The 27,998-nt window shown below is 38.2% G+C and overlaps 2 protein-coding genes across 3 annotated transcripts in view; one reads left to right on the top strand and one right to left on the bottom strand.

Moving 5' to 3' along the window:
* Positions 1-2,336, bottom strand: part of SUDS3 (SDS3 homolog, SIN3A corepressor complex component) — a 40,327-nt gene extending 37,991 nt beyond the window's left edge. Inside the window, exons 1-2 of the mRNA XM_063085869.1 lie at positions 2,042-2,336; positions 42-111 (exon numbers count right to left, since the gene is read on the bottom strand). Of these exons, the coding sequence (XP_062941939.1) occupies positions 42-111; positions 2,042-2,183 (212 nt within the window). The 5' untranslated portion in view covers positions 2,184-2,336. The remainder of the gene's footprint in view (positions 1-41; positions 112-2,041) is intronic.
* Positions 2,337-5,822: 3,486 nt separating this feature from the next.
* Positions 5,823-27,998, top strand: part of TAOK3 (TAO kinase 3) — a 172,014-nt gene continuing 149,838 nt past the window's right edge. For both annotated transcript variants that reach the window (XM_063086061.1, XM_063086060.1), the window contains exon 1: positions 5,823-6,094. The gene's annotated coding sequence lies outside the window, so the exon portion shown is untranslated. The remainder of the gene's footprint in view (positions 6,095-27,998) is intronic.

The following is a 27,998-nucleotide window of genomic DNA, read 5'->3' as shown; positions in this document are numbered from 1 at the left end:
AATTCTATATTCCAGAAAAGAAATACAAGAATCACACTCACTGTTCCTTCATTTCCACATAGTCTTCTTCATCATGCTTTGCCAGGTCAGTTTCACTGGCATCCTCCGTATCTGAGTAAAATTAGGGAAGAAGGGTTAGTTAAAATCATAACTCACAAAGTTGGTATCACCTGACACCGTGTAAGCCTTAATAAAATTCTGTAAAATGAGTTTCTACTCATGCAGGCCTGCATGAGGCCACCCGTGAAAAATATTAAATAGTTACTTCAGAAAAGAAAACGCCATTTCCAACTTACACAGTCAGATTTATGCAATGAGCCTGCCTTTATCTGAAGTGCAACCAGAAAATAGTGTGCATCAGACATGGACAGTCATGGTCAAGGCTGCACTTCTGAGGAAGCAACAACTTTGACAGTTCAGAAAAGATGTGGGTGTTAGACTGGACTCTGCAGGCAGTCAAGGCTCACTCACTGCCCCACAAAAAAACCCTGTTACGTACATTCTCTCCTGTTACATGTCCAGTGTGAACTCTTCACACATTTTACATCAGATATATATAATAACGAAGGGAAATCCAACACAACAAATATAACTCTAGTAACTAAAATATTTTCAAAGTTACAACTAAAGGGAGCAGGAAGGACACAAGATGATCAAACAAAAACGGTTTCAAAACATCTTAAACACTGTTCTTAGAACAAGCAAGTGGCTGGAGTCTCTACATCATTTCAACAGCCCCTTCGCTTGAAGGGAAAAAAAATAATTTTGGTTTCACCATTCCCCCTAGTGGGCATTACAATCAGTGCAAGTGACTCACATTCAAAATCTCCGGTTAGGCCTTTCCTCGGAATGTAGTTTAACCAAATGCCCTTAGTTTCTTCAACTTTATGTCCTGCACATGCAGCTGCCTTTTGAAAAGCTGTCACAAATCCAATTTTCTACAAACCCTTCTTCCCTCCTTCAGTCAAGAGACCTTCACTGAATTCCTGTCATGTGCCAGCCAGCCACATTACTTGGCACTTGGGAGACAGATGAATAAAACATACTCCTCATTCGGACACCTGGTCTAGCTTTAGCTCCACAGTCCTATTTTGATAACCTGAATACTCCATCCACATATCGGTCTCTTTTGATTTCTCCTTTCTTCACCTTTCTCCTCCAGCCATCTCCTTCCTTAATCCCTCCAAAACAGCGTTCCTCACTCCTGCCATACTGTAAAGCACAGTTTGAAAAGCAAGGATCTGAGAAGCAGTAATGGCAATGTGAAAAGCATGGGAACTGAAAACACCTGTGCACAATTAAGCAACTCCCTAGCTTCCCCATGCCCGTTTCCTAAGTGGTGAAAACATGTACTGAGTAGTTACTGAGTACCAGACTAAATACTTTATGCACACACCTCATTTAATCCCCAGACCTACCCTAGGAAGGAGGCACAACAAACAGCTCCTTTACAGTTGAGTAAATAGAGGCTGGAAAGCTTAAGTTTCTAAGTTCACTTAGCTGGGTTAAGTGACAGTCAAACTTAAACCTATAACTGGCTGATTCCAGGTCCGGTTCTTTTAACCAACCTGTATTCTCAGTCCTATACTGTACAGACCTGACTTAAGCATGGGGGGAGGGGGGAAACGGGGGGTGTTTGGGAAAAAGGAAGACCAACTTTACTCTGATCTCAGGAACAAAAAAAGGGGGGAGGGGGAGTACTACTCAGGGCACTCAATGAAATTCCTATTCCAACCAGTGCAGACCTGACTTTCAACCAGAGGCGGTTGTGGGTGGGGCGTGGAAGGGAGCCTTAAAGAGACCTCCAACTCTGACAACATCTCTAAGTCCCTCTCCGCAGAACAGTAAGACACATGCAGCCTGGACGTACCCTCTTCCCCAGCGCAGCTGGGGGTAACTTCCCGGAGTCCCGCTCGCCCCAACTACCCCTCCAGCCGGCCTTCAGCCCCGAGGCCGCCCCGCCCCTCTCCCGTGCAGGCCCACCCCCCACCCCCAGCGATCCCACCCCGCCCCGGACCGCCCAGCGACCGAGAGTACGCACCTTCGTCCGACTCCCGGCCCCGACAGCTGCGCTCGTCGTCATCGGCGCTCTCCAGCTCTTCGTCCTCCTCAGGGTAGTACTCCGGGGCCGGCGGCGCTCCAGCAGGCGCCGGAGCCGGAGCCAGCAGTCCCGCGGCACTCATGTTGCCTCTGACCGCAGCCGACCGTGTCCCCCGGAGACCGCGGCCACCCGCCCTGGAGACTCGAGGTCCGCTTAGCAACGCCTGAGCGCGCCCCCAACTTGAGGAGCCGGAGAGGCGACCCCTTTCCCGTCTCCGCCGAGCTCCGCCCCCCGCGCCTGCTCTCGGCAACGGGGACCTCGCGCCGGGGGCTACTTCCGGGTCGCGAGCTACCCGACGCCGGCCTGACTCCGCCATCCTTCAGGGCGTGAAGAGGCCACTGGACGCCTTCTTCGCCGGAACACCAGACCCTTCATCGCCGTCTTAAAATCTTCAACGGGTAGAGGGGGAAGGACGGAGGACGGCTGTCTGGTGTTAGGCAAATCCATGGGCAGGCCCAGCCGCGGCCAGGACCCCGAAGCTCAGAGGCGACTTCTGGAAACAGCCGCCAGGCGGCGCCGGGAGCCAAAACTAAAGCTTGGATCGTTAACGACCCGAAGGGCGGAGGGTTTGGAAGATTTGAAGGGCCAGTGGCAGGTGGAGGTGGTCACTTCTTTAATTTAAGCACGTGAACAAGACCCGTCCCCTTAGTAGGTCGGGAAACCTAGATATCCAGAGTGCGTGATCATGCAGGAAATGATGCTCTTCCTCTGACTGTTGAAGCTTTATTAAGAACTAAAATATAGACAAAGATGATGATATTCCATCCTGGGGTCAGCAAAACGAAATTTTCCCAGACATTGGGAATCCTTTCTGTTTATATAGGTTTACTCGGTAAGGTGTTCTCTCGATTTTATAAATGAGGAAGGAGCTGTCATTTGCCTAAAAAATATAATAGCGTCCACTCTGCTTTGTTTAGACCGCCAGACCCAGGCCCTCCGCGGTACAACTGCCTCACATTCCCTCAAATATAAATTTTTTAAAAGCTATTTTTGCCGGGTCCAATAGCTTGCTAACCAACTCTCAGCCGAGCAAGTGGAGCATTTGTCTACAGGAAGTAATTTGGCCAAAGTAGGAATGCCGAGTAGAAACTCAGAAAACGAGAGCTGAGTATCTGCATGAATTAATTTGTGTGATTCCTTCCGAATGAGAGGGACATCGTGTTATAAGTTTTGCTTAACGACCAAGTTTTGGGTGTCCCTTTTGCTGAGTGAGTGTGATCTAGTTGTGTGTAGCAAGAAAAAATAAAGTCTGGCCGGTGAGCTCTCTTGGGAGAGCATGGTGCTGATAACACCAAGGTCAAGGGCTGAGATCCCCGTACTGGCCAGCTGCCAAAAAAAATAAGGAAAAGAGCCCAGAAGTGTTTAATAGTTTTTTCAAAGTAACCCCACTCTTTATGTTACATCCAAGTCTCCATTAGAAAACGTAACAAGTAGTAAAGCTGAACACATTTGAAAGCAAGGGTGGAATCTAATATTCTGATTCTCAGACCCTTTATGGTCAAATTTATCTCTGATTTGGCCCCCATGGAGTCTTCTAAAAATGAAAAGCTTTATTCTCATTCTATTTATTTTGACATTTCTTATTTACTACCTTATTTTAATTGAAATCTTGGCTCTATTTGTAAGGGATTTTTCCTCCCAACAAAACTCAAGAATTTCCAGAATGGAGTGCTACAGTGTTTTTCCAGGAGTTGAGAGATCTTCTGAAGCTCCTTCTAAGTGAGAGTAATTCTCAGAGCTCACTGTAGGTCTGCCACCTATACTTAAACTAGGATTTCAGAACTGTCTCTTGTCCAAAGGATGAAGTCATTTTCTTTTTTGTGTGCTGTTGGATCACATCTAAATTATTCGTAATCAACTATATTGAGCAACTTGAGTTTCTATCAGCAATAATCATAGAGCAGAAAAAGCACCAACATTTCAGAAATCACAGTTCATTGATAGAATGAATCCCCCCAAAAGGTTGATTTCATTGCTAAATGGTTTCCTTTCAAGATGCTGAGGGTTTTATCATGCTTATTTCATTTCTATTTCAGTCTTTTTGATTGCAAACAGCATCTGTAAATGGTCATACATTTCTTTTAGACACAACTAAACACCTAGGGTGGTGAAATTTTATCCCATTTTCTTTTAAATCCAGATTGCCAACTGTGGAACTGGTAGGATGAGCTCTTGACTAATAAATGCTCTATAGTGAAGGGGCATCTACTAAAAAAAATTCTCTCATGGCTTGAGTCTTATCAACCTTTAAAGTTGTCTAACAATTTTGGACAGTCTCTCTAGGCCTATAAAAACCAAATTCCCTCAAAACCAAGTCTTAACACCTTGAAATCTTTCTCTTCATCCCTTCTCAAGATGGTACTCAGCCACACTCCTCAGGAGACATCCACTTCAGAACTTGACTTAAAACAAAGTCCTGCCAGCCCCATTTTACAGCTTCGTGTGCTTCCAGGCCCTCTCTGCATACCCTAACACCCAAACTTAAATTTTAAAGGGGAGCATTGTAATTGGAATGGGTGTGATTTTTAAACACTAGAGGAAACATATACTGTTTCGAATACAAATTTTGTCGCAGGAGTTAAAAACAAAGGAGTTAATGATGGAGGGTTTTTTGAGGGCTAAAGCCTGTATGCATCTGACAAGGCTTACGATCAAAATGTGTTGCCGAAATGAAACAATTTTTTCACAAAATGCTAAATTGTCGAAGCCCGTGAGCTTATTTGGGGGTTCTGGTATTGCTTTAATCAACATAACCAGTTTCACAAAAATAAAGAATGGTTCTGAGTAACAACGATGCACTTTCACCCCTGACAGGCACTATCTTTCAGCTTGGGTCAAGATGGGTCTCTGGTTATCGCCGGTTGCACTTAGGTCAAAGCTCTTTATCCTTTGACCATTAGCTCACACAGAATCTTTAAAACCTGGGGCCCTGAAAAAGGTTACGTTGAATAGGCTTGCTGAAACCTTGCTAAAGCTAGCAAGGGTTCCCTACCACAGTTCCTGTTCCTACTGTCATCGAAACCCAAACTGAATATTTCTAAAGCTTTTTTCTTGTAACTATCAAAATGTGCCCGGTCCGTGTTGAACGCTTAAGCTGTGCAGAGTATACACTTAGTACATAGATATTTTTCCTCCCAACAGCATTAAACTGACGTCCGTTGAACGCAATGCAAGGAAAGGCAAATTCCCTGGCAGAGATATAAAAGGGTTTAAATCCAGGAAATATTTACAAGTGCTAGGCGAATAAATGCTATATTAACCTATGGCAGAATTACTAAGAAACCTGTGTAAGGTCTAACGAGAGAATGGAGTCCTCCCCAAAGGCTCTAACATGGTGGTCTCTGGTAGCTTCCCAAGAAAAGTAAAGGCATGGGGAGGAGTGCCATGAACTTTGACCCCCACAGCAGCACAAACAAGAAAGACCGCACCCCAGGCAGGCCCGCGGGTAACTAAAGTTGCAAGGTCTTCCCAGTCTGAGGAAACCCCGCCCCGCCCGGTCCCGCCCGCCGTCAACTCCACCAATCCTCGGGCTCCATCGACCGCTCGGCTTCCCAGGCACTTTCATCAAATACCTATATCCGGCTCCGGCCGCTTGTCCCGCGATCAGGGAAGGTCAGTAGAGAGCCTATCGGAAGAGAGCTGTAGGCGTGGTCAGGGGGCAGGGGGCGGGCGAACTGAAAAGGAGAGGCGGAGCACGCTCGGCGCAGTCGGGTGCGATTGGCCACCCCTGGCAGGAGCCGCACCTCGGACAGCAGCAGCGGCGGCCGCGGGAGGGTCCCGGTGTGGCACCCGGCGGCGGGGTCCTACGTAGAGAGTGGGTCGCAACGGGAGAACCGCGGGCGTAGGCTGCGTGCAACTGGATCCAGCACTCAGCGACCTGCCCAGAGATCCGCCAGGGGACAAGCCGCAGGAGAGCGACTCGGGAACAAGTGTGGGAGAGGAAACGGCGACGGCGGAGACGCCGGGCCCGGGAATGGTGACAGCAGGTCTGAGGTGAGAACACCGGGGCGCGGGACGGTGACAGCGTGAGCCGCGGCGAGAGGACCCCGGGCGGGGTGAGGTCGGAGAGGACCCGAGTGAGGGGAGTTCCGGGAGTGGAATTGACAGTGCGGACTTTGGAGAGGAGACCCCGAGAGGGGCCGGGACAGCGGGTGTGAGGGATGGGGACCCCGAAAGGGACCTAGACAGGGGGTGAGGGGTAGAGACCCTGAGAGGGGCTGGGACAGAGGGTCTGAGGGGAAGAGACCACGAGAGGGGCCGGGACAGAGGGTCTGAGGGTTAGGGACCCCAAGAGGGGCTGGGACAGCGGGGTGCCGGGAGGGGACCCCTGGCGGAGTGAGGTCGGGGAGGAACCGAGTGAGGGGAGATCCAGGAGCTGATTTGACAGTGCGGACTGTGGGGAGGGGACCCCGAGAGGGGCCGAGACTTGGGTCTGAAGAGAGGGGACTCCGAGAGGAGCCGGACAGCGGGCTGAGAGGAGGGGGACCCCAAGAGGGGCTCGGAGCTTGCGATGGATGTGCGGGCCCTTGCAGGAGGGGGCGGTGAGCCCGGTGTGCAGGGTTGGCTGCCCTGCGCAGCATCGGACTTGCACAGAGAGGGGAGGAAACCGGCCAGCGGTCGCGCCCAGTGAGTTGTGCAAACCCCCCAGGACCTCCGCGGCAGGGAGCCTGGGTCCGGGTCGCGGCGTCGGGCGGGTGGGGACGGGAGTTGCTCCCAGGATCTAGCACCAGCGATCTTCCTGAGGGCAGTGTGTGAGCTCCCGGGACTCCGGGAGGACTCGGTGGAGCCGGGATTATGTAATGAAACATCTCCTAAGTGGAACGCAAGGGCTGGAGGGGCTGGCAGAGGACCGAGATCTTGGAAAGATCAAGAGAGTTGGGCTGCCTGACCTCTTCTCACTGGCCCGCTGGCTTCCGATTTCTTTCTTAAGAGTTTGATGTGGGTGCCTTGAAAGTGAGGAGCTTCCTGACCTTCATGAAAAGGTTGGGTGAAAAGTTGGAGAGGGCTTCTTCCACCCACCACAAGAAGTTGACAGGGAAAGGGAGCCTTTGGGGAACCCGTATTTTGGATTAATTGGGATGTTTCTTTTGATAGACCATTGTGTTTTCCTGGGCTCCTGTTTCTTTCATTTTAACTCGACAAAGAGCTAAGAAACTTTCAGATTTGGCAGCCCATCAGTAACAATGTTTACAATGCAGATTTAAAGGGATTATACTAGGTTTGGAATTTGGGCTGTTTAACTTTGATGTGTTGGGGATAGTTGGAAGGTCAAACAAGTTTTAAAAAGAGGTGTTGGGAATCGCTGAACTAATACTGTAGATCTTTCCAGTTAGATTTCTCATCCTAAAAGCTACGAGAACTGAGCTGTAGGCATAATTCCAGGACAAGCTAAGGAGAGAGATAAACCTATTTAAACCAGACACTATATGTCCTGGTGGCAGTTGTTGGTGTGTGTATTAAAATGCTGAAACAAAATAGCAATAGGGGGTGGGAATTGGAGGGCAGCCTGCTACTTGGACGGATGTGAAAATTAAACTAATGATCAGGCTAGTTGTTCACAGTACTTAAGATACGTTAATACTGCCCTGACTACCATTCAGATGTTCTCTCAAATGCACATGCTTTCTTATGGTCGCACCCAGCGGTTTTGTATATGAATTTTTAAAATCTCCTTTTCTCTGTGTGTTGCTTCTCCTCACCTCTTCTCTTTTTGAATGGTTTCTTTCTTTTTTTTTTAATATAGTGCAGACTTTTAAAATGATGATTTTATGAAAACTATGGTAATTATTACATCATTTAATAGTTATTTAGATCTCTCCTTTTTTGCAGGTTTAGAATGTGTCTTATTAGAAGTCATTTGCCTGTGTTCAGGAGCAGACAGCTTCAACTAAGAGGAAGAAAGAAATACTATATTATTTCCCAAAGACATAATGTGGAAGGCCTACGTAGAACTGCTATTTAAATCCAAAACAGAAATTACTGAAGTCATTTTCATCAGGGTGATAATAAGTCGAAGACATGCCCTGTTTAGGGATTTTATTTGACATTACTTGATACAGAACAGTTTATACATGGCTTCAGAGACTGTGGAGCTTGATGTGGTTATGAAAATTCCACTAACTAGAAGTCCTCCCCTGAGAAATAAAAGTTATACAGATGAGAACAACAATGGCAAATACAAATTTAAAATATGAGACACGATAATTTATTTAAGATGCGTTGAGTGTAATTTTTTTACATTAAATTTATTTTTTCAGAACACCAGGTAGAATTCAACTAAAAATAAGGTCACGAGTTTATTTAGAAGGGGCATAAATTCATTATGAAGTGCATATAATGTATGAAATGGCCTGTAGAAGGATTGGGAATCTTGTACCAATAATTCTACAAAGTAATAGAAATGTTTGAGCAGATAAGCTCTTTCACCATACTTGTTAGCTCATTTCTGACTGGTACAAATAGTCATTTCTTAAGATAAAACATTGAATTTATTTCCTTGTAAGAAAAGGAAGTGCTCTGATACTCCCCTGAGTGATTACTGAAGCAGTCATTTCAACCAGATTACTTTATGGTATTGATACAGAGATGATGAAAAGAGATTCATTGTAATAGAATTTTTAGTGATAGGAAGGGCCTGTCATAACTTTATTCTCTGGGGCAGGAGGGTGGGGAGAGTTAAGGAGGGTAGGAATTCGATGGACGCTTTTTTCATTTGTCTCAAAAAATAAAACTATACAACAAGAAAATATAAATATATGAACCATTATACCTTTACTTATTTAAACCATTTATTTTCTATTTAAAAATGTAATTTAAAAAAGAGATTAAGATTGGAGCCTTACACTTCCATATGAATGGTAATAGCAATCACAGAATGTAAATTCTTTGTGATTCTTAAACTGTTATCAGTCTTGTTTAGCAGGATGCACGTGAGTACTGCCCAGTAAATACAATAACCTATTTTACACTTTCTTTACCACTTATCTACAGTCAAGCCATTGTAATATTAGACTACCTACTTATCTAATTTAGTTTAATTTTTAAGCTAACCTGAATAAACATTCTAATTGCTTGCCAGTATTTATATTTCAGTAGTTTGATTTCAGCAATTTAGAATGAATGAAAACTATTGGTACTTTTTTTTTAAAGTGAGTTTTAGTTAAAAGCCTCTTTTCTCTATAATCTTTTTCTCCAGTCTTTCTTTCTTCCCTCCCCCCATACCCCCAAAAAGAAGAGAGATACCTGAAAAAAGGAAGGAAAGAAGACAGATTCCACCTAAAAGTGTTTTGTGACTTCCTAAGACTTCTTTTCAGATTGTCTTCAATGAGAGATTCCTGTCAATCAAAGTGGATAGTTTTTGAATTAGTACTTTTGAGTCACGGGATATTGTACAATTACTTTTCAGCATAGGGAGTTTAATTTGGTAATTATTTAGCCTTATAACCCATTTAATTGGTTTCTTTATTATTTGTGAGGATTAATTAAAAGTTTGTTACTGTTTCTTAAACTCAGATTCAGTTAGTGAAAGAAATGTGGTATTTATTTATCTATAATTATAGATTATTTATATGGAATTTATGGGCCAAAATGTGGACTAACTCATTTCCCAGCTATGGGTACCAAGTTAAAAAAGAAAAAAAAAAAAAATCTTTTAAATTATTTCTCTTTTATTGTTGCTTGTTTGTTTGTTTGTGTTGTTTTGCTTGGCAGCTGGCCGGTATAGAGATCCTGGGATCTAAACCGTTGACCTTAGTGTTATAACACCTCGCTCTAACTAACTGAGCTCCTCTTTTAAACTATCTCTATTTTACAAGTTAAAGGGCTAGTTCCTTGGCAACGGAATGACTTAGGAGCCAATTTCTGAATTTGTTACCACAGATCAGTCTCTTAACCATTATCAGGTATCACACAAATACATATGTTTCATCCCTAGAGTGAGTGAGAAAAGGAAGATGGCTTAGAAGAAACATTTTTCACCTAGCATAACCTAGTTCTGTTCAACATAGGTGCGACCCATGTGGCTTTACCTCCTAACAATGGGAATTTACCTGCCTGTATCTCCTGTTCTGGGCCCTTCACTTTACTTCTGGCCTCAGTGAAATGGTGGGTAGGAAAATCAACCCCACATTGTATGTTAATATTGTATTCAATTATCAAAGTACTCACTGAAGAGTTCAATTTTACTTTCTTTCACTATTTTTGAGGGACAATGAGAGAACATTTTATTTCCAGGTCAAATTGGGACTCTTTCACTTTTTGTCTAATGACACTGGCTTATGTCCATAGCAATCAAGATTTATGACAATTCAAATACATTTTATTTACCCATTACAATAAATGGTACTAATCAAGATAGATGCTTTATTAAATAAACTAATAACCTAATACGTATTGGCAGTAGATGCACTACACAGAATCGTAGTTCATGGCCAATTTTCCATTCTGTTGGGAACATTAGCCTTTGCTTTTTGAAGTGGATATGTGTATAAATTCACAAATATTTTCAAAAATCTCATAAACACAGTTTTAAAATGATATTGGTCAGATTTAATAGCAGGGATACAAAATTACAGTAATATGCTTCAGGTTCCTTTATGCCTCCATCGTGTCATGAGCAAAATTCTATTCTGAAATTGTATATCAGTTCTGTGTTTACATGTGTTTGTCATTTACTAGCTTGTGAGTGCATTGAGGACAGAGATTGGTCTTATTCGTATTTGCGTCCTCATGCCAAGCACAAAGTATGAAAGATGCTCAGTAAATCTGAATTGAATGAGTGAGTCCATTAATGATCAGCAAATTAGTTGATTATATTTATGGCCACTCTTTCTTATCCTCACTGAGAGCTTTTAGTACATCAAAAGGGTGTTAGAAAAGAGTAATTCCTTTGGAACACAAGAATGAATGTTAGTATTATTCATCTACCACATAAAAACCAGCATGATACAGTGGAAGGAGAAAGTGCCTTAGACTCAGAGGGATAGAGGCACCTATTTTGACCCTGTTACTCTGTCAGCTGTATCACCTTGAGTCAGTTACTTAGGTCTTAAAGCTCTCAATTTTCTCATCTGTAAAATAAGAATGCATACCTCTAAGGATTGTTGGAAGGGATAAATGAAATGATTTATGTAAAGTGCCAAGAACAGTGACAAGCACATAGGAAGTGCTTAAAAAATGATAGCTGCTTGTTATCTTAATCACTTTTTTAGTTCTTTTTTCCTTTTCTTTTTATGATTGAAACATAATTGATTGTACATATCTGTGGAGTACAGCACTGAATATCAGTCCCTGTGTGCAATATGTGATTCTCAAATCCTGATAATTAGTATATTCAACATTACACATTGTAATCATTTTTTGTGACCCTTTACCTATTTTTCGCTAACCCTGCCCCCCCTCCCCTATTTTAATCACTTGAAACAATTTTTATTGCTGTTTTGCTCTCCTCCTTCCCAGTATCTAATCATTTGCTGAATCCTATGGCTCCTGACTTCAAGAATAATTAATAGTTTCACACATAGAGAAAGTGAGACTCAGCGAAGGTAAATGACTCCCCAAGGTCACATGGACGATGGCCAACCTGACTACTATGACGGAAATCTGCTTTTTCAGTTTAGGACACCTTCCACTTACACTTCTCAATGGTCCAAGAAGGATCTAAAGAGGGCCTTAATAAGGTGCTAGAGAAGGACCACTGTGATGACATCCCAGTCTGCTTTTCATGTCCTTCCTTTTATATATACTGTTACTGACTTATTCTCTTTCAAATAACAGCTCTCATTTTCACACTCGTGTTCAAAATCAGTAATAATTCCCCATGGCTTCCTGAGTTTAGTACAGATTTATCAACTTGTTAGGTTCCTATCACCCTATGTCTATATATACCGACACACACACACACACACACACACACACACACACACACACACACACACACACACGCACGCACACACACACACTTACCTACTTGTATATATACACAATGGTATTTTTAAAGTTCATGGAAAAATAGAATTAAAAGATAATACAAATCTTTTTGTGAACTTTTTGAATACCCCGTGTGTGTGTACGTGTGTGTATATATACATATATATATGTATATACATACACACGGGATCTTCATATATATATATTATCATATATATATATTATACAGACATACATATATGTATAAATGTGTATATATTTATATATATGCATATATATACACACACACACATAAAATCTCCTGTGCCCCAACCAGACTGGCCTGCTTACTGGCCAAGCACTTTGATTTGCCACCTTCAGGTCTTTGTTCCTGCCATTTCTTTTACCTAAATGCCTTCTGTTCCTCATTTTTCAGACCTACTTCTAATGCCATCTTTCATGAGCCCTTCTCTGATCATCCTCCTTGCTATTCTCTCTTTTGAATCCCCTAAATAATTGATTTGTACTTTTTTTTTATTACATAACATTTTCTCTGGTATTACATTATAGAGTTTGTACTTATCCTTCCTAGACATCCATCTTGATTTTTAAAGGACAGTTTCTTACACATCTAATCAAGTGTCTTGAAACTAGTATCTTAATTGTTGAATTGTATTAAATTTAAATGCTTATTTTACGTTCAAAATCATATTTAAATATAATTTTTCACATAACTATAAACTATAATTATTGCTGCCAGTGAAGATAACAGAGATAATTCCTAAGGGAAGAATTCATTTTTGCCCCTGAGAGTTGGTCAGTTTGATGCCAGTGGTAACAAGTATATGAAAACTTTCATGTTTATTTTTATCATTGGTAATATTCCCTAAAGTGGCCTTTCACTCTGAGTATTGGGATTTGTTCTTTTGCTTCCTTAGGTGGTATTTTTATCAGATCGGTTCTAACTTCATGTTTTTGAAGTTTGTTTTCCTTTCTCTGGGTATTAGTAACAAATTAAATAAGATTTTCTGTCATTTGTAACAGAAGGTGGTTGTTCACTTGAGTCAAAGGTAGAGTCTGGGAGAACTTGATGCTCTGATCTTACAAAGCAAAGTTCCTTAAATTCCCTAAAGGAATTGTATAAGCAAATTGTATAAGCAATTTGCAACTGTGAACAAACAAACCTATAGTTGTCCGCATCTTTCATATTGTATTCTTCTTCATAGTGCTTACTACCTTCTGATATACCAAATATTTTATTTGTTTGTTTGTCTTATATCCCTATACTAGGGGGCCGACCCCGTGGCGCACTCGGGAGAGTGCGGCGCTGGGAGGCAGCAGTGCTCCTGCCGAGGGTTCAGATCCTATATAAGGATGGCTGGTGCGCTGACTGGCTGAGCGCGGTGCGGCGGTCACAAAAATGACAAAAAAATAAAATAAAATAAAAATAAAAAAATATCCCTATACTAGGGATGTAAGACTGTGTGTGTGTGTGTGTGTGTGTGTGTGTGTGTGTGTGTGTGTGTGTGTGTGTGAAGTATAGGCTTTAGGGTCTGTGAAGACATGGATATTTGTTTATTCATTGCTGTATCCCCAACTCATGAAAGAGTGCCTAGCATGTAGTCGTTGCTGAATAAAAATTTGTTGCATGACGAAACAGAGAAGTTTGGTTTTGGGAATTCCTCCAATTTGTTGGCTAAAAAGGTTTTGTTATTTTAAACATAAGGAAGTAAAATCTTAAGGAAGTAAAGTATAGCTTGGAAGAGTAGAATTCATCTGTACATTTTATTCTCTGGCTTTTATGTTTTTCTTTTACTATATTTTCATTTTGTTGAATGCAAATAAAATCCGTTCCTACCACCACACCATACATCCAAGATGATTGCATCTCAGAAAATTCCATTCATTGTAACAGTCTAATAGAAGCTTACTGACATGGCCCTTAGGTGTTAAAGACTAATAAAATAATAACAGTAAAATTCAATACAGGGGCATTATCTCTTTAAAAACACTTAACTTGTTTTTCTTAGATGCTGATATTGACCCTGAAAATTGGTCAAATCAAGCTTCTGATGTTAATTTGGGGTTGTTATTGGTTTTCTGCATGTACAAGTAATTGAGTTTGAAATGTGTTTTAAGCCTGAATTAAACGAACTTAGTCACTTGTGACTCATGGTGAGAAGTTTTTCCTTTTCCCTGCTGGAACATATGCCATTGCCTCCAACATGGCCCTTTTGAAACATTGTAAAGATAAAGAACCCTACTTTTGTATAGTACGTTCTAGAAAAGTTCTTTTAGGTTTAAAATGGTAACCTTAATTACAGTGCTTTTTAGTAGTGAGCACTAACAACAATTGACATTCCAAATTTCCGTACAAATTTCTTTAGTTTCTGACCTTATGGAAATTTTCTCATCACATATGAAACCCTCAGAAGTCCGCTAGATAGTATATGAATGACCACAGGGACTTTGTTTTATTCATTATTGTATTTCTAGTGCCTAGAACAGTGCTTCGCACAAAGAAGGCAGTTAGTGTTTGTTGAGTGAAGTCAACATTCTTAATAATAGTGCATCTTAGAAAAATAATGAAAGTCTGCTGAAATAAATTTTCTCCAGCCCTTTTGAATTACCATCAGTTCACAATCAACCTAGTTTGAGAGGTTGTAGGTATTAGCCCAAGGTAGTTCTGTCCAAATAGTTCCCAGCATTGATTGTGGCAACCTTAAATCTCCTTTAGTGGATCACTTAACAAAAGGAAGGGCAAATCGGCTCCACCCATAGGCACTTGCACCTGTGGGAACCAATGGGCGCTCTAACAGGAAATACTTCGGCTTGCGATACTGATAGTAATGTGCAGCACCCAGGTCACACTGTTTTTATCTGCAGTTCCTTATTAGGATTGTACAAGGTTTCCTGAAGATTTTTTTATATATATAAATTTTAAAAAGAATTAACTTTAAATTTGAAAATTAAAATGTAAATGGTTATTTTCTTCATTACCAAGGAATTGGTGAGTTGTCCTTTAAGTCCTTTCCTTTTCCTTCTAATGTTGTGTCCAATGAAACCTTACTCTAGCACATAGGGAGGGGTAATGGAGGGTGCATAAATGTAAAGTAATTAAAACTTAAGGTGATATTATTAATAATAATAATCAGTTCTGATATTTACATGATACCATAACGGTAAGCCCTGATAAAATTTCATAGATTTTTACATAAGATTTGTTTAGCTTTGCAAGTTTTCCTCTTTGTATGGACTTGGGGGGGAAATTCCAGAAAAATTTTTAGAAAGTTTTTTCTAAAATGTAGAAATGTAAAGCTGTATAAAATGCTGTTGACGTTACTGTCTGACCAGGAAGTACTCTCTTTAAGCCTCACTTATAAAACTAAGTGTCTATAATGACTTCCTTTCTCGGGATGAAGGTGCTGATAGACTGGTGGCATTCTTACAACTTGAGTTCAGTTTTGTCTTTCCTGTGAATAAGAGGCAGCTTTTTAAAGAAAGCCATCTCTGGGGCAATCTTATTGATTGCTGTAGCTAAATACAGAATTTTTAAAGTATTTAGTATGTAGTTTTGGAAATACAGGACATCCATTTGAAAAGATCTACTGTAAGTTTAGTTGGTGTTTTATTTTACATTTAATGTTTTATTGCAAATATGGTTTCTGTCTCAACATTGTTAATAAACAGGAGTAATTTAAACTGTTGAATTTCATGTGAATATTTGTGGACTTAGCTCAAAGTCCAGCTGAGAGTAATCAACCTCAAAAGTCATTGGATTCATATGCTCTATTTTAATTTGTAGTTTGATATTATACAAATAAATATTAGTGGCAATTTTTCAAAAAATTTTTCTTTACTTTTTTCCTTTCTCCTGGATAAGTAAAGTAAGTGCTAAGCTGCAAATAAAAATTAAATCTTGTCAGAAGAATCTTTTAAACAAAAAAATTTTAAATATACTAAAGGTCATCTTTATTAAAGAGATGCAGTTTATTCTAATAGATGTTATTATTACTCTAAAACAATTTCAAAATTAAGCCACTCAAAGTGGCAAACTATTCATCTTAAAGATTTTATTAAAAGACTGCTTCCTAGTTTTCTTCTTTCACAGAAAAGTAAAGTAGGATAGAAAGCAGAGCAATTTCTTGCATGTAATAACAAATTTAAAGACAGACAGATCAGAGGGTTTGGTCACATATACTTTATTTTGTAATTTTTTTTTATCATTTTAGTACACAGGGTTAATTCCTTATTAAGGTATGAAAATAAAATATCTTAGCCATGAGGTAATTAATACTTATGGGATGACTGTAGTCCATAAAAAGAAATTAGATGAAGTAGGAAAGTAGAATTTTTTATTTGACATCTCATAGTCTATATCTTAAAAAGTTAATGCAAAATATCTTATAAACCAGGAAAGCTACCTAAATAGTATCTTTACAACTTCACTAGACTCTTGGAACAAGGTTTAAATGAAATGTGTAGGCTAACATGTAACCCTGATGTCCAAACTCATAGTATTTTACATGTTAGATGTGTAAATTAAATCTTATACACAGGATACATTTTTAAGAAGCATTGCAGTGGATAGTACTGATGTGGAGGGATGTCTATCCTTTCTAATGTATAAAAATGGAAATTAAAAATAGCAAATAATCTTTGAAATATAATACCATAAGCATGTGCTTTTTTCTTTAGATTATGAATTTTAAGACTTAAAAGTGCAAATTATGTAAATTTTTGCTTTCATAGAAAGAGACACCTTTTATGATTGTCTGAATGTTAAATTAGCAGTCCAGAAGTATCCCAGTCCTACCTTGGATGGGGGTGGGGCAGAGGAAGTGGGTGGTGCTTCACAGTGACAGATTATTGCAGATTATATGGCTGCCTGCCAAAATGCCACTATTTGAAGGGAAAAGTGGAAGTTAACTGCATCCTGTTAATTTGTACGTGTTTATTTGACCAGTTATAACTTTTTGCTGGTTCCATACACAGATGACGTTTTAAAATTCCTGAATTACTTGACATGTGCTTACTCTTCTCTTCTCTAGTTTACTGTGGTCGTATTCCTTATCTCTCTGGTCTGCAAAGATCACACTGACCCTTCCGTGAAAAGCCACATGTTAGCAGAAAGAAAAAGGGGGGTAGGGAGATAGAATTTAAAACTACTACTGTTTAATTTTTTTAGTTAAAAGGATTGGAGAGTTACAATAAGGATGTCCCATCACATTTAAACTATTTATATAAAATACTAATAAAAATCACCTCTTGTGAAGGAGTTTGTAGTTCTAGATTGTTCTGGTTCAGCTTGAAATTGAGATTCGCACCGCTGTGACATAAATGGAAGCTTTGTGGAGGAAATATGACATCTCTGCCCAGATGCATAAGGAGGGAATTATGATAGAGAGTTACTTTTAGAAGAATCTTCTTATGAATATATTTTATGTCCTGAAAAGTATTTTTGAAAGGTTAGTTTCACTGACAGGAGTCACACAAGTTGCTCATGTCACTGGATATCCTACTAAGAAAATACTTTTTAAAGCATTTTGATGTCACCAACCCACCTGATTAGTCTTAAACTGGCTGATCTAAGTAGTAACATTTTTTTCAATATGACCAAGAGGAGAATATTGAGATCCTGTCAATACCTTCAAATAGTAATGTAATGTAAGTCGCCCTAATGAAAGAGGGAATAGTTAGATTCCCAATTCATAGCCGTGTCCCACTCTCCTTCAGGAATGGAATGCAGTGCTTTCAGTTCATGGGAAGGTTAGAAGTGAGTCAAGGAATCTATCATTGACACAGTTCTTAGAATTGATGCCCCTCCCTAACTCTTTTACACAGTGAGTAGCATGTCCAGGTTCCTTGTATTTCTTACTTTTGGTTTCGGTCACTGTGTTTGGGGATTGCAGTATAATCTAATGATTAACAAGAGCATGGCAGATGAACATGTCTGCCTCTTAATAGCTTTGTGACCTTCCACAAATGCCTTAACTTCCCCCAAACCTCAGTTTCTTCAACTATAAAATGGGCATAATCATTGCACCTACCTCCCAGGATTGTTGTGAGATAATGTATGAAAAGCACAAGTTTGGCTGCACATTGTAAAGGAAGAGCTCAGTGAGTAATAATCGTTATGTTATTTTTGGATATTTCAATTCTCATTCACAGCTCCACCAGAAAATGATCATGGAAAGAGCTGTAACAACATATGAAATCATGTATAGATAGTAGAATCAGCGTTATAATAATAAAAATATTTTTAAAGTACCATGGGAGCACATGAATGATATTCATTGTTCTTATTTATGCCACTCGTCTTACCACATTATGTACTACCCATTCTAAAGCAATAGGAGGAAGGGAGTTAGGGGGAGAGTGGGCTATAGATTTAATAATTTTTAGACAAAATGATTATATAATCTGACAAATTTAGCTTTAGTAACATTTTTCTCTTTGTTTCACTTCAGAGAGTTTCCTCCCAGTTTGATAGAAGAACTCATGAAAGTGGCAACATGACAAAGTGCTGATTTTTTTTAAATGTTATTTTCTCAATATATGGCATTTGCTTCCTTGTTTGTTTTTCTTCTGACTGAACCACTATCAGATAAAGTCAGGACTATGTCTTAAGATTTTAGATCAGCTAAAAAAGAAGTTCTTGTTTTTTGTTTTGGTGGAACTAGACAATAGAGTATATGTGTTTAACTATGCTAGCCCCCCCTTTATCCACAGTTTCACTTTCCATGGTTTCAGTTACCCACAGTTAAACATGATCCGAAAATATTAAATGGAAATTTCTTTTTTTTGTCTTTTTCGTGACCGGCACTCAGCCAGTGAGTGCACTGGCCATTCCTATATAGGATCCGAACCCGCGGCAGGAGCGTCGCTGCGCTCCCAGCGCCGCACTCTCCCGAGTGCGCCACGGGCTCGGCCCTTAAATGGAAATTTCTACAAATAAACAATTCATAAATTTTAAATTGTGTGCCATCCCACTCCATCCTGCCCTGGACATGAATCATCCCTTTGTCCAGCACATCCACACTGTGTATGCTACCCGCCTGTTAGTCACTTAGTAGCTGTCTTAGTTATCAGATCAACAGTGGTATTGCAGTGCTTGTGTTCAAGCACCCTTATTTTACTTAATGACTCCAAAGCATAAGAGTACTGTGTGTAATTTATAAATTCAACTTTATCATAGGTATGTAGCATGCATAGGAAAATCATTATATATATATATATATATATATATATATATATATATATATATATATATATATATATATATATATAGGATTAGGTACTACTATCTGTTGTTTCAGGCATCCACTGGGAGTCTTGGAAAGTATTCCCTGTGGATAAGGGGGCACTACTGTATAAAAAAGAATGTTTTTCTCTTTTCACTACCTGAAGTTCTAGGAGTTCATATCCTAAAAGAGTCTATCAACTTTGTTCATGTATTGAAAATATTAAAACTAATTCTTACATAAGCAGATTTTCAAAGGGATATGTTTAGCAAAGCAGGTATGAAATTTGGGGGACACCTATAGTAAATTCACTAAACCAAACAATGAAAATTTATAGGATACTTGAAAACTACTTAGCCTTTGTGAATATATTTCTGGTGTTTGAAATTTCTAGGTCTTAATTTGTAGTATAACTCCTTTGCCTCTTAGCCAGCTCCTGGATTGGTCTGTGCTCTTTCCTGTTTCTGGGACCCCCCCCTAACTTTATAGTCTCAAGGACCATCACATTGAGGCTAAAATGCCTTGTATCTTTGTACACTATCCTATTCAGACCCGTATTCCTTCGTTCCTGGATTATTATAATTTGCCCCCCTTCATTTCCATCTCTTTTTTCCCACTCAACCTGACTAATCTTCTTTAAATGCTACTTCCAGCATGTTACTTCCATTTTCAGAGAGCTTCAGTGGTTCTCTGTTTTCCACTACATTAAATCTAACCTCTTCTGCCTGACTTTTCAATACCCTTTCTAATCTGTCCTGACGCTATTTATCCAGCTGTATTTCCTATGCTCTTGGCCCATCCTTTCTGTTCTATTGAAGTCAGTTTGTTTCTCAGACACACTGTGCTCAAGTTTGCACCTTTATTAATATTATTTACTTAACCCAAAAAGCCCTCCTCTGGAACTTCTCTCTGTCTACTCAGATTTTACTATTCCTTCAAGACCCTGTATAAAGTTTACTTCCTGTTTGAAAGCTTTTTCCTGACTATTTCAGTTCTTACCATTTGCTGCAAACTCCTAAATGATTTTTAATTTAGCAAACCAATGAACAAAAATGTGTGTAGTATCTTATATCATTCACTGTTGTATCTTCACTAATGTAAACATGTTGAATACAAGGACCGTATCTTACAGTTAAGTCTTTCACAGTTCCTAGCATAATACCGAATACCTGATTTAATTTTAAGGGGAAAAAAAGAACATAAATCTATTTCATCATGCTTATCTAAAGTAAAATCAATAAATAATCCTAGTAATATTAGAGGGCTCTGAATATTTTTCCAATTTGGATCGCCAAATTGTCACCTCATTTACAGAAAAGTGTGAGACAAAGACAATTTTGTAATTGGTTATAGATTGATATGTTTGTTTTTCTTTATGAGAACCTGTGTGTGTGTGTGTGTGTGTGTGTGTGTGTCTGTACAAATAAATATATATACACACACACATATATGAGGGTATTTCAAAAAATTCATAGATAAATAGAATTAAAAGAGAATACAAATCTTTCCATGAATTTTTTGAAGTATCCTCACATACACACACACATTTTACAGGGATATATATGAGTTTATTTCCTTTCTTAAAGTGATAGAGCCAGCTGCCATTGGAGAGGTATGGTTTTGATGTTAACTTTCCATCCTATCACAATAGATTAAATATGATCATTACATTTTATATAAACAAGAAGTATTCTTACCCAATTCTTTAGGTAACCTAAGTGTAATTAAGTGCCTCCTCTATGAAAGGTTTGTCTCTGTGAAGAGATACTGAAATTAATTACATATGATCCCTGCCTTCAAAAGACCATCAGGGAAGACAAAATATAAACTCAAAAGTTTAAACATAAGAATTCTTAAAACAGTTGGGTGTTTATCACTACAATTCTCGGTCTTCTATCTTTTGAAATAATATATGCCTTACTTTGTTTTGATGCCAAAGAACAATAGGGCACCCAAATGAAAACTTTTAAAATGTAAAATGTTTTATATATGTAATAGTATGGATATTTGGAAATATCTAGCTAATGCTTTTTAGTTTGTATTGATCCTTGGTTATACATGCAGCTAATAACACCATATCCTATGTTCATTTATTTGCTCAATAAATATTTACTGAGCATCTACTTGTGTCAGGCCTTGTGCTAGGGCTGAATAGGACTATATCTTTTCCTTTACTAGTAAGCATAAAACAATGAACAATTTGGCTAAAGCAATGCTGTAGATACCCCCCATACGATGCTAGAAAAACAAATAGGAAAGGCACTGAATCATCCCCTATTCAAATTATCTAAACTAGTATATAAACTGCCTATTCCTGGTTCTACCTCAAATTTATTTTGTAAACTGAAACCAGTCACTTAAACTTGCTACTCCACAGGATGGACAATAATAACAATTGCTGATTATTGAGTTCTTGCTAGGTGCCAGGCTTTACAATATGTGCTTTATATAACAAATATCTCAGTGAACCTTTATAACTTCTATTGTGTGTGTATACAGAGACACAGACACAGACACACACACACACACACTTACTTTACAGAGGTATACACTGATATTCAGAGAAGTTATATGTTTCCCCAGGGTCAGTAGGAGAACCTGGACTTAAATTCAGTTCTAAGCCAGTGTTCATAACTGTTGTTCTATGCTACCTCTCGTTGTGAAGATTAGAAATTACTGTGTAAGGCACTGTTCTATTAGTGCCTATAGGATAAGTGTCATAGAGGTCTAAGATGCCATTCATATATGACAATAAAAGCTGGTTAGATAACATGCCAATGATAAAAAGTTATGGACAATTCAATGAAATTATGGACTATCCAATAAAGTTTAGGATTTTTAAAAATCATTTTAAGTATACAAAAGAACAATAAGTTTTTTTATTTGAAATAATAATTTCACATTATTTCATGAGCCTCACAGCGACTTTGTGAGGCATTATAGTTTACTTTATAGATGAGGCTATTAAGGCTTAGAGAAGTTAAGCAACATCCTAAAGATCACACAGCTGCGTAAGAGGCAGCATTGATTTAAACCTAGACTTGCTAATTCAGAGGTCAAGCTCTTTTCCATTATATCACAACTCCAAATTCTTATTCAGGGGGTCAAACTCATAACTATTTTTTCACTTTTTTAATTGAGGTAAAATTCATATAACATAAAACTCACCATTTTAAAGTATACAATTTGGATTTTTACTATATTCACAATGTTGTTGCAACCATCACCACTATCTAATTCTAGGATCTTTCCATTATCCCAAAAGGAAACCCCATACCTGTTAGCAGACACTCCCGATTACCCCCAATCCCTGGCATCCACTTATTTACTTTCTGTCTCTATGGGTTTGCCTACTCTGGACATTTCATATAATTGGAATCAGAAAACATGTGCCTTTTTGTGTCTGACTTATCCTCTTAGCATAATGTTTTCAAAATTCATCCACATTGTAGCACATATCAGTACTTCATTTCCTTTTTTTTTTTTTTTTTTTTTTTGTCTTTTTCATGACCTGCACTCAGCCAGTGACTGCACCAGCCAGTCCTATATAGGATCCGAACCCGCAGCGGGAGCGTCACTGCGCTCCCAGCACCGCACTCTCCCGAATGCGCCACGGGCTTGGCCCTACTTCATTTCTTTTTATGTCCAAATAATATTCCATTATATGGATATACCACATTCTATTTATCTTTTCACCAGTTGATGGACATTTGAGTTGTTTCCACTTTTTGGCTATTATGAATAATGCTGCTGTGAACATCCATGTACAAGTTTTTATATGAACATATGTTTTAAATTCTCTTGGGTATGTCCCTAGGAGTGGAATTGCTCACAGTTATTTTTTTTTTAAATAATTCAAATGAAAATGCTTTGAAATTCTTTCTTTTGAGTCATTTATTCAGCACCCCTTCAACCCCACCCCACACACATACACACACTATTGTTTATTTACTTAATTTGTTTCCCAGATCTTTCTTCAGAAATAAGGCAGCAGCAAACTTTAGCTCTGATCTAGAATTAGTCTTTAATTCCAGATGAATAGTCTGAGTTTAAGACTGCCTACTACATTGAAGACACTGTAGAGAACAGAAAGATTTCTACTGCTAGTTATATTCAATTAATGGAATTAAGAAGTGTCCAAGTCCTTTAAAAGCAAGGCTGAATGCCATGAAGAAGTTGTCAAGTACTTTCTATACATGAAGAAGGAAGAGATTACTTCTGCACTAGGGTGATGGGGTAACTTGGAATTTGAACTGAGTCTTGAATGCTGGCTAGTTTTCAGCAGGTGTGTTGGGACATATTCAATGTGTTTTTTAGACTAGTTCAGACATTGTGAACAAAGTAGGTTTCTTAGGGATACTGTCAAATCAAAGGCCTTTGAATCAAATACCAAGAGGTTTGGACTTGAACAGCAGATAGTGGGAAGCCATTTAAGGTATTTGAATAGAAAAATCTGATGCAATCAGAGCCTTTGAAAGATTACTCCATCAATAGTTTGTAGAATGACTTAAGGAAGAAAGAGATTGGGAATGAGAACTTGGACTGGAAATGAGGTCCTGGAATTAGGACAGCCTCAGTGGAAAAGAAGAAAAGCAGCTTGTGAGAGATTTATTGAGGGTATTAACAGCTTGGAAGAGAAAGCTAAAAGCACAGGAGTGAATCAGGTAGAGTGTAGAAACGAGGAGAGGGCCAGCACGGACACTTGTTAAGAGGTGAGAGGAGGAGGACAAACCAGCAGGGGTGGGTTAGAAAGGAACTCATAGAGGACAGTGCCACCCAAACCAAGAAATGAGAGCCTTGTAGGAAGATGCTGCAAAGAGGTTATGGAAAGATACAACCTGAGGAGAATCCTGTTGGATTTGGAGATAAGGAGGTTGGAGGCAGTGAGCTTATTAGTCCCAAAGCATCTTCCTGTCAGGGAAAGTTCCCCCTTCCCCTCAATAAGTGACACCTTGAGCATACTCTAAGCCAAAGGAGGAGTTGGTAGAGAGCAACTGAAGAAAAACGACAAAGATGAATTAATGAAATGAGAAGGTAGTAGGACAAAGAGTTAAGAAGGCAGTTGTTGTTGTTGAGAGGTGGTTAACCTGAAAAAGGTAGACCAGGATGAAGATGATTGAGTACACAGAGAAATTTTAAGGTGGATTGGAGAAAAACTGAGGATGCTTATGTTGAATAGCTTCAATGTAGAATTTATAATATTATTGCTTATTAGTAGTATTACAGATAGACTAGAAGTAGAAAATACCTTCAGTTACCTCAGGCATATGAAGAAAGATTAAACTCTGTCTTTCCATTTTATATAAATGTTTCATTCTTTTAGCTATGAATTGAAAATATCTTTGCCTAGGCTTTTAAATGCATTTGCCTCCCAAAAGCATAACTGCATAATATGCTTATAGAGTCTACCAGTTAGGTCTGTTGAGTCCACATTTCTGCTAATTATCCAATCTATGGAATTTGTGGGCCAATAATAGTAGGAACTCAAGTACAGTATTTTGTTTAAAAGATTTGTTTATGATCTTTAGTTTGAAAGTTTTATATAAATGTTTTATTTTTTCTAAAAGATGCCGCAAAATAATTTTTTGTATTTTCTATAGAAATTCGTTAGTAAGCTATTCTCCAGTGCAACAGGCACTGTGGTGACATTTTAACATACACAATTATTCATTTAGTTAAAAGTAATGATGAATATATATCATTTTGAATTTATAAATTCCCTGTTTTAAGATGACATTGCAAAATCAGTTCCTTATCAGTCTTGAAGTGGGAAGTTCCCAACAAGAAGACTTGTTGGTAAGTGAGTAGATCTGGAAGCTAAGGCCTCCTTCCTTCCATTTAACCTTTTCTTTTCTTCCCAGCAAAACTGTGGGAAGTCCCTGACCCAAGATAGTTTTTCTTATATTTTTAAAAAGTTATACAAGTAATAAATGCATTTTACATTAATAGTAGAAAATACACAAGACTAATTAGGAGAAAATAAAAATTATACACTGTACCCATATGTATTTTGACATATAATCTTCCAACTTTTTTTTTTAGAAAAAGTATTTTTTAAAACGGTAATTATGGCAGTTATGTTGCATATGTTGTTTTATAAGCTGCTTTTTTTTTTTTTTTTTTTTACTTTAACGGTATATTATTATTATATCAGCAAATATTCATCTTTCTATCTCTAAATATACCTTTTCCACCTTATTTTCAAGCCTGCATTGTTCTATGGATATTCAGGGTAGAGTTTTTTTCTGTCTTTATTTTTATAAACTGTTCTAAATAGCTGCTTAGTCATTTTATCAAATACAACTCTAGGTTGATTTCCATTCACAAGGAGATTCTGCAACAGGTAGATCATAAGAGCTTGGTTTCCAAGGACATGGCTTAATTTTTTTTCAAGTAGGGTGGGTGAACATTATTATTATACTGTGTGTCCTGACAAAGGCCCTCATTGCTTGAGAATATGTCCCCTTTTTTCTCCACCCACCAGAAACAGAAGCCAGTGTCTAACAGTTCTATCCAGCAACAGGGGCTGGAAACAATGTGTACTTATCTCTCTAAACACATGGCTCTTTCCCTCATATGCTCCAGAGAAGCTCTTGCTACACTTCTTCCCTTAGACTATCACCAGCCTTCCTTCCTCTTATAGTCCTGCCTATTCAGGACTTTTTCTTTGTTCAAGTTTTTCATTTAAACCTCTTGGTTATGAGCCGTTTAAGATCATCATTAAGAAAGGAGAAATGTTTGATTTGTCCAAAGTAACCAATTACTACAGTCATTTAATTAATGAATATTTTTTGTTCCTTATTCTAATGGATGCATTTTGGCCTCCTTAATTTTATATATTCTATTTTGTATCATTTAAGTTTTCTGATCGGACCCTAAAAATGTTTTCATTCTCATCTTATTAGGTCTTCAAATTTATGTCACTACAGTAAATATAAATACAAACTTAGTAGAAGCTTCTTCCAAAATGTTGATATGGTTCAGTAATGTTGGATTTTTTTTTTAACATTTTACGTTACGACTAGGTGATTGAGGGCACTAAGCTTATGAAATTTGCTAGTGATCCTTAGCTGGCTAACCCCTAGGAAAAACAGATTATAGTTCTAATTATCTTTGACAAGGTGAAGGGATGCATGGGTATTAACAAGAAGAAGTTGACCAAAAACATGTTGGATGATTCAATGAAAGACTAAAAAAAGTAAAGCCCAAATATAACAGGGTCTCCAGACTTTGAAAAAGCCTGATAGAAAAAGAAAGAAATAGGCTTAAGTATGGGAAAGTAAAGTAGTAGTATTTTAAAAGTCATAATACTATTAATAGTATTATTAATTGATCATGATTTATTTTGCCGTTTAAGAGGAAGTCTTAAATTTTTTTTTTTTCCGCAAAATTCTTTCCATAAGTTTCAAATATGAATTGAGAGGAGAGAGAGAAGCAAATGCAGGTGATAAGAAACAGGATTTTGAGATCCAAAAGTTGTAATTGCCGCATATCTTTCATTTTACTGAACATATGGTAAAATGATAGTGCCGATACCACAGTTCTTGGGTAGGATTTCCATCATTGTCAAAATATGAATAGATATTGTTGATGTGAACACTGCTTCTCCCTTGTGAGCCAGATAAGATGGATGGATGTGTTCGAATGTGGTATTCTGTCTGTTCTGTATAGTAACAGAGATTTACACCTTCACTTTTATATAGTAACTGAACAAATCAATTCTGTAATTGCCTTACCTGAATCTGGTAGATTATATTTACTATAACACTTGCTTTTACCTTGTTTTTAAAAGAATCGATAGCTTGAATTTTGGTAAATGAAAAAAAAAAAAATCAAACTACACACAAGATAAAGGGCAATTAGTATATTAGGGACTCTGGGAGATAATGAATGAAGTCAATCTAAACAATAAAAATAAACAGGACCAAAATCAGACCATTGTCAGTATTCTAAATTTGTAAAGTCCACACTGTTTTTTTAAACTCTTGTAGAGCTTGGAACAAATAAATTCTTGGGAATTTTTATATGACTCTCTGTGTTTAAAAAAACATTAACACCAAGGTCTGGGGTTCAATCCCCATACTGTCGAGCCACCAAAAAAAGAAAAAAAACGACAAAAAATTAAATCTCAAAAATTTCCATCTCTAAATTATTGTCTTTAAGTATTTCCTTTAAACGTATTAATGGTTTGATTTGGTATTATTCTGATGCTTTATTACAGTTTGCAAATGCGCTGAATATAATTCCCTGCACACATCAAACACTCTGTAAGTGTTTTTAGTTGTTTTAGTGGGCATTCTAATGACTAGGCTTAAGGTAAAGTATCACATACAATGAGTGCACTGAAGGTCATGAATTTCCGTTAAAAATTTTTTGTTTTTAATTCATGAATTTACTCCACAGTGAAGTGCTCTCTAGAATTTACTAGCAGATGTGGAAGGAACCACTGTATAATTTTTTTTAAAAACGTAAGAAATATTATTTGAACTTGATATGCAAATTTCAGAAGACCTATTAATTTCTTACTGGTGTTTAGAATATCTCACAACAGAGTACCATCAGATATTTTATATTGCCTATTTTACTTATTGATAGTACACAAGTTTGTAACTCTTTGTTATAGTATTATATGAGTAAAGAGTCTGGCATTTACTGTATTGGTTTCTGCATACTTCTGTGGATGATAGGTTTCTAACCTTTATTATTTCAGATCTCGAACTAAATGTACTACTTTATTACTTGTATAA

The sequence above is a fragment of the Cynocephalus volans genome, chromosome 2, assembly GCF_027409185.1.
Source record: "Cynocephalus volans isolate mCynVol1 chromosome 2, mCynVol1.pri, whole genome shotgun sequence".
NCBI lineage: Eukaryota > Metazoa > Chordata > Mammalia > Dermoptera > Cynocephalidae > Cynocephalus > Cynocephalus volans.
Note: the sequence above shows the minus strand (reverse complement) of the source record. Positions and strands in the feature narration are given on the sequence as shown.